The sequence below is a fragment of the Haliotis rubra genome, unplaced genomic scaffold (genome assembly GCF_003918875.1).
Source record: "Haliotis rubra isolate DU_JTF1 unplaced genomic scaffold, ASM391887v1 Scf1203, whole genome shotgun sequence".
Classification (NCBI taxonomy): Eukaryota; Metazoa; Mollusca; class Gastropoda; order Lepetellida; family Haliotidae; genus Haliotis; species Haliotis rubra.
The window spans coordinates 76,071-84,250 of record NW_025765119.1 but is presented as its reverse complement, the minus strand read 5'-3'; the positions used below and the strand labels follow the sequence as shown (position 1 = coordinate 84,250).

The following is an 8,180-nucleotide window of genomic DNA, read 5'->3' as shown; positions in this document are numbered from 1 at the left end:
TCCATAATACGGGATGCCTGCAATATGACTAGATATCCATAATACGGGATGCCTGAACGTGGCTATATATCAATAATACGGGACCCCTGCTACATGACTAGATATCCATGATACTGCATGCGTGCTACATGACTAGATGTCCATAATACGGTAGGCCTGCCATATGACAAGATATCCATAATACGGGAGGCCTGCTACATGAATAGATATCCATAACACGGTAGGCCTGCTACATGGCTAGATATCCATAATACGGGAGGCCTGCCATATGACAAGATATCCATAATACGGGAGGCCTGCCCCATGAATAGATATCAATAATACCGAGGTCTGCACATGACTAGATATCCACGATACTCGAAGCCTGCTACATGACTAGTTGTCCATAATACGGGAGGCCTGCTACATGTCTAGATATCCATGATACGGGAGGCTTGCCACATGACGAGATATCCATATTACAGAAGGAATGCTACATGACTAGATATCCACTATACGGGATGCCTGTTATATTACTAGATATCCATAATACGGGAGGCCTGCTACATGGCTAGATATCCATAATACGGGAGGCCTGCCATATGATAAAATATCCATAATACGGGAGGACTGCCACATGACTAGATACCCATAATACGGGAGGCCTGCTACATGACTAGATACCCATAATACGGGAGGCCTGCTACATGACTAGATATCCATAATACGGGAGGCCTTCCATATGACAAGATATCCATAATACGGGATGCCTGCAACATGACTAGATATCCATAATACGGGATGCCTGAACGTGGCTATATATCAATAATACGGGACCCCTGCTACATGACTAGATATCCATGATACTGCATGCGTGCTACATGACTAGATGTCCATAATACGGTAGGCCTGCCATATGACAAGATATCCATAATACGGGAGGCCTGCCCCATGAATAGATATCAATAATACCGAGGTCTGCACATGACTAGATATCCACGATACTCGAAGCCTGCTACATGACTAGTTGTCCATAATACGGGAGGCCTGCTACATGTCTAGATATCCATAATACGGGAGGCTTGCCACATGACGAGATATCCATATTACAGAAGGAATGCTACATGACTAGATATCCACTATACGGGATGCCTGTTATATTACTAGATATCCATAATACGGGGGAGCCTGCTACATGGCTAGATATCCATAATACGGGAGGCCTGCCATATGATAAAATATCCATAATACGGGAGGACTGCCACATGACTGGATATCCATAATACCGGAGCCCTGCACATGGGTAAGTATCCATAATAAGGGAGGCCAGCTATATGACTAGATATCCACGATACTGGAAGCCTGCTACATGACTAGATGTCCATAATACGGGAGGCCTGCTACATGACTAGATATCCATAACACGGGAGGTCTGCTACATGACTAGATGTCCATAATACGGGAGGCCTGCTACATGACTAGATATCCATAACACGGTAGGCCTGCTACATGGCTAGATATCCATAATACGGGAGGCCTGCCATATGACAAGATATCCATAATACGGGAGGCCTGCCCCATGAATAGATATCCATAATACCGGAGGTCTGCACATGACTAGATATCCACGATACTCGAAGCCTGCTACATGACTAGTTGTCAATAATACGGGATGCCTGCTACATGACTAGATATCCATAATACGGGAGGCTTGCCACATGACGAGATATCCATATTACAGAAGGACTGCTACATGACTAGATATCCACTATACGGAATGCCTGTTATATTACTAGATATCCATAATACGGGAAGCCTGCTACATGGCTAGATATCCATAATACAGGAGGCTTGCCACATGACTAGATATCCATATTACAGAAGGACTGCTACATGACTAGATATCCACTATACGGGATGCCTGTTATATTACTAGATATCCTTAATACGGGAAGCCTGCTACATGGCTAGATATCCATAATACGGGAGGCCTGCCATATGATACAATATCCATAATACGGAAGGACTACCACATGACTGGATATCCATAATACCGGAGCCCTGCACATGGGTAAGTATCCATAATAAGGGAGGCCAGCTATATGAGTAGATATCCACGATACCGGAAGCCTGCTACATGACTAGATGTCCATAATACGGGAGGCCTGCTACATGACTAGATATCCATAATACGGGAGGCTTGCTACATGGCTAGATATACATAATACGGGAGGCCTGCCACATGACTAGATATCCATAATACGGGAGGACTTCCAAATGATTAGATATCCATAATTCGTGAGGTCTGCCATATGAGTAGATATTCATAATACGGTAGGCCTGCCATATGACTAGATATCCATAATACGGGAAGACTGCCACATGCCTTGATATCCATAATACGGGAGGCTTGCTAGATGACAAGATATCCACAATACGGGAGGCTGGCTACATGGCTAGATATCCATAATACGGGAGGCCTGAGACATGACTAGATATCCATAATACGGGAGGACTGCTACATGACTAGAGATCAATAATTCGGGGGGTTTGCTACATGGCTAGATATCAGTAGTACGGGAGGTCTTCACATGGCTAGATATAAATAATATGGGAGGCCTGTTACATGACTAGATATCCATAATACGGGAGGCCTGCTAGATGACTAGAGATCAATAATTCGCGAGGCCTGCCTCATGAGTAGATATCCATAATAAGGGAGGCTTCCTATATGGCTAGATATCCATAGTACAGGAGGTCTCCACATGGGTAGGTATAAATAATATGGGAGGCCTGCTACATGACTAGATATCTACTATACTGGTTTCGTGCCACATGACTAGATATCCATAATACGTGAAGACTGCCACATGACTAGATATCCATAATACGGAAGGCTTGCTAGATGACTAGATATCCATATTACGGGAGGCCTACTACATGACTAGATATCCTTAATACGGGAGGCCTGCCACATTAATAGATATCCATAATACGGGAGGCCTGCCATATGAATAGATATCCATAATACGGGAGGCCTGCCATATGAATAGATATCCATAATACGGGAGGCCTGCTACATGGCTAGATATCCATAATACGGGAGGCCTACTACATGACTAGATATCCTTAATACGGGAGGCCTGCCACATTAATAGATATCCATAATACGGGAGACCTACCATATGAATAGATATCTATAATACCGGAGGTCTGCACATGGCTAGATATCCATAATACGGGAGGCCTGCGACATGACTAGATATCCACGATACTGGATGCCTGCTACATGACTAGTTGTCCATAATACGGGATGCCTGCTACATGACTAGATATCCATAATACGGGAGGCTTACCACATGACTAGATATCCATATTACTGGATGCCTGCTACATGACTAGTTGTCCATAATACGGGATGCCTGCTACATGACTAGATATCCATAATACGGGAGGCTTACCACATGACTAGATATCCATATTACAGGAGGACTGCTTCATGACTAGATATCCACTATACGGGATGCCTGTTATATGACTAGATATCCATATTACGGGAGGCCTGCTACATGGTTAGATATCCATAATACGGGAGGCTTGCACATGGGTAAGCATGCATAATAAGGGAGGCCTGCTACATGACTAGATATGCACGATACTCGAGGCCTGCTACATGACTAGATATCCATAACACGGTAGGTCTGCTACATGGGTAGATATCCATAATACGGGAGGCCGACTACATGACCAGATGTCCATCATACGGGAGGCCTGCACATGACTAGATATCCATAATACGCGAGGCCTGCACATGGGTAGGTATGCATAATAAGGGAGGCCTGCTACATCACTAGAAATCCATTAAACGTGAGTCCTGCCACACTACTAGATATCCATAATACGGGAAGACTGCCAAATGACTAGATATCCATAATACGGGAGGCCTGCCACATGACTAGATATCCATAATACGGGAAGACTGCCACATGACTAGATATCCATAATACGGGAGGCTTGCTAGATGACTAGATATCCATAATACGGGAGGCTTGCTACAGGGCTAGATATCAATAGTACGGGAGTTCTCAACATGGCTAGATATAAATAATATTGGAGGCATGCTAAATGACTAGATATCCATAATGCTGGAGGCCTGAAGCATGACTAGAGATCAATAATTCGAGAGGCCTGCCTCATGACTAGATATCCATAATATGGGAGTCTTACTACATGGTCAGATATCCATAGTACGGGAGGTCTCCACATGGCTAAATATAAATAATATGGGAGGCCTGCTACATGAATAGATATCCACGATAATGGATTCCTGCCACTTGACTAGATATCCAAAATACGGGAGGCCTGTCGCATGACTAGATATCCATAATACGGGAAGACTGCCACTTGACTAGTTACCAAAAATACGGGAGGCTTGCTAGATGACTAGATATCCATAATACGGGAGGCTTGCTACATGGCTAGATATCCATAATACGGGAGGCCTGCTATATGACTAGATATCCATATTACGGGAGGCCTGCTACATGACCTGATATCCATAATACGGGAGGCCTGCTACATGACTAGAGATCAATAATTCGTGAGGCCTGCCCTATGACTAGATATCGATAATACCGGAGGCCTGCACATGGCTAGATATCCATAATAAGGGAGGTCTGCTACATGACTTGATATCCTCGATACTGGAAGCCTGCTACATGACTAGATGTCCATAATACGGGAGGACTGCCACATTACTAGATATCCATAGTAAGGGAGGTCTGCTACATTACTACATGTCCATAATACGGGAGGCCTGAACATGACTAGATATCCATAATACGGGAGGCCTGCTACATGACTAGATATCCATAATTCGGGAGGCCTGCCACATGACAAGATATCAATAATACGGGAGGCCTGCTACATGACTAGATATCCATAATACGGGAGGCCTGCCACATGACTAGATATCCATAATACGGAGGCCTGCTGCCACATGACTAGATATCCATAATAAGGGAGGCCTGCCACATGACTAGATATCCATAATACGGGAGGCCTGCCACATGACTAGTTATCCATAATACGGGAGGACCAGAGATATCCATAATACGGAGGAGTGCCTCACTAGATATCCATATACGGGATGCCTCCCACGTGACTAAATATCCATAATACGGGAGGCCTGCTACATGACCATATGTCCATAATACGGGAGGCCTGCTACATGACTAGATATCGACGATACTCGACGTCTGCTACATGACTTGATATCGAAAATACCGGAGGCCTGCTACATGACTAGATATCCATAATACGGGAGGCATGTTATATGACTAGATATCCATAATACGATAGGAGTGCCACATGACTAGACATCCATAGTACAGGATGCCTGCTACATGGCTAGATATCCATAATATGGGAGGCCTGCCATGACTAGATATCCATAATACGGGATGCCTGCTACATGACTAGATATCCATAATACGGGAGGCCTGCCACATGACTAGATATCCATAATACGGGAGGCCTGCTTCATGACAAGGCCTGCCAGGCCTGCTACATGACTAGATATCCATAATACGGGAGGCCTCCCGCTACATGACTAGATATCCATAATACGGGAGGACTGCCACATGACTAGATATCCATAATACGGGAGGCCTGCTACATGACTTGATATCCACGATACGGGAGGCCTGCTACATGGCTAGATAGATACATAGATACGCATGGTACGGTAGGTCTGTATGTGGCCAGTCCAGCACCCCGGCACAGACAGAAACTGACCTTCGACTTATATTGTAACAGTTAATTCCTGCACATGCTGATTTAGTTGCCGCCACCAAAGGGTAAAGGTTAGTGCCGCTTCACCTCTATGGGTTCAGTGTGGTGATAAAGCTACTTGTGAACAGACTGAACTAACTCATCACAGGATGTCATGCGAGCATTGTTTCGCTGCTCAATGTCCCCCGTCACAGCTGGAGCTTGGGTACTGAACTTGGGACTTCCACTTCCCCGTGTGGCTTCAGATGGGAGACCATGAACCTGACCTGTGAACCCTAGTCAGGCGGCTGGTACCATTCAGTCTGTAATGTGTGTCTCTCACAAATGAGTTGTTCATAAACGCATTATTTAACTCAGTTTCACTGTATTCTGTGACGGTATGCACCACTTGGGAGAAACTTCAAGTTTCCAACCTTATTTGTAAATTAGTGGAATTCAACCCCTAGAAATAAAATTGTAGGGAAATGTTCTCTGTAGTACGGAATATATATTTACCAGATTTATATCTACTGTTAGAATATATAAAGTGGCATAAAACTTAGCATAATGAAATAGGTCAGACTGTATACAAATCTGTATACATTGATCAAGATATTAAGAAAGCAATATTTGTTTTAAATCTAAACGATTTCGCATCTTATTTTGAGATTTTGTAATTTGAAACAAAATAATTCCTCATCATAATCACCGGTATTTTGCGACAATCCCTTATAGCACGGGTTCCTTCAGACTGTCGTTCTTGCAACCTGTTTATGGGCGTGTTATTGAGGTACCTCAACTGAACTGTTCAGGTCATCATGTATACACATGGGCATTAATTAAGCAACACCCGAATCCAAGGGGAATTATTAACATTTTGAGCCAAACAAGCCATCATGCTCAAGCATACTGGAATGCACATGTACAGCACGTGCTTCACACAATATCGCTAAAGTTGTGGGTAGCATGTTTACGTAATATAAGCAAAGCATACCATACCCTCATCCTCTGACACGTCCGTCTGCTCACTGTCTACCATACCCTCATCCTCTGACACGTCCGTCTGCTCACTGTCTACCATACCCTCATCCTCTGACACGTCCGTCTGTTCACTGTCTACCATACCCTCATCCTCTGACACGTCCGTCTGCTCACTGTCTACCATACCCTCATCCTCTGACACGTCCGTCTGCTCACTGTCTACCATACACTCATCCTCTGACACATTCCTCTGCTTACTGTCTACCATACCCTCATCCTCTGACACATTCCTCTGCTCACTATCTACCATACCCTCATCCTCTGACACATTCCTCTGCTCACTGTCTACCATACCCTCATCCTCTGACACGTACGTCTGCTCACTAGCTGTCTACCATACCCTCATCCTCTGACACGTCCGTCTGCTCACTAGCTGTCTACCATACCCTCATCCTCTGACACGTCCGTCTGCTCACTGTCTACCATACCCTCATCCTCTGACACGTTCCTCTGCTCACTGTCTAATATACCCTCATCCTCTGACACGTCCGTCTGCTCGCTGTCTACCATACTCTCATCCTCTCACACGTCCGTCTGCTTACTGTATACTCATTCTTAAACACGTCCGACTATATTTATCTGCTTACTGTATGCTCATTCTTAAACACGTCCGACTATATTTATGAAAACATTATACGAAATTACATTTGCCTCACACCTTTTGGCGTAAGTGGAATGTTTGCCTTAAGCACCTGCCGGCAAATACAAGAGTTGGTGGTCTTTCTTGCATGATTGTATATCTTCGTGTTATTTCACTGTTATGTCAAATAATTAAGATATGGGTGTTTGCAAACGCGGGTTCCTTTGAGTGTTGGTGTCGTCTGCGTGTTTGCAGGAACCTTTTGTACGCGAACATTTTGTGCCGATATTCTTCCTGAATGTGGTTGTGGAACCGATACCTTCACCTCACCGCCTCGTGATATGCAATGCGCCTGCTTTACCTCTGTTTGTGTGACGACACAAGGTACAACCAAGACAACCCAGGTGACTATGACTTGATCTCTGCTTCAGTGAGCACGACATGTCCCATTTCCCGCATGGTCAGTGGACACTGAGCGCGACAGAGGTTGCAGCTACGAGGCGTCTTGAGAGCTGGCAGGAAAAGCGCTAAAACCTGAATTTGTTTATAAGCAATTTACCAGGATGTGTATACAACATAAATCGATACGTGGCCATCTCCATATAGATAGCCCGTGATATCGCCTCAAGTTTTCAATATTACCGTTATGCAACTATATAATGTTGTCGCCTCCGATCTGTATTCCGGATAATGGAACAGATTGAAACCGTTAGACCTGGACCGGCATGAGAAGCTCATTTTGCCGCCGCCACGTCGTGAAATCAACTAGTCATTACCTCACTGTTTAAATGCAATCTGTGGAAAGGTA

At 44.4% G+C, this 8,180-nt stretch overlaps 1 protein-coding gene across 1 annotated transcript; it reads left to right on the top strand.

The window, feature by feature from the left end:
* Positions 1 to 5,950: 5,950 nt before the first annotated feature.
* Positions 5,951 to 7,903, top strand: LOC124264119 (chitinase-like protein PB1E7.04c). The gene is made up of 4 exons (XM_046698842.1): positions 5,951 to 5,977; positions 6,741 to 7,106; positions 7,166 to 7,335; positions 7,804 to 7,903. The coding sequence occupies exons 1-4, from the start codon at positions 5,951 to 5,953 to the stop codon at positions 7,901 to 7,903; spliced, it is 663 nt and encodes a 220-aa protein (XP_046554798.1).
* The last annotated feature ends 277 nt before the right edge of the window (positions 7,904 to 8,180 follow it).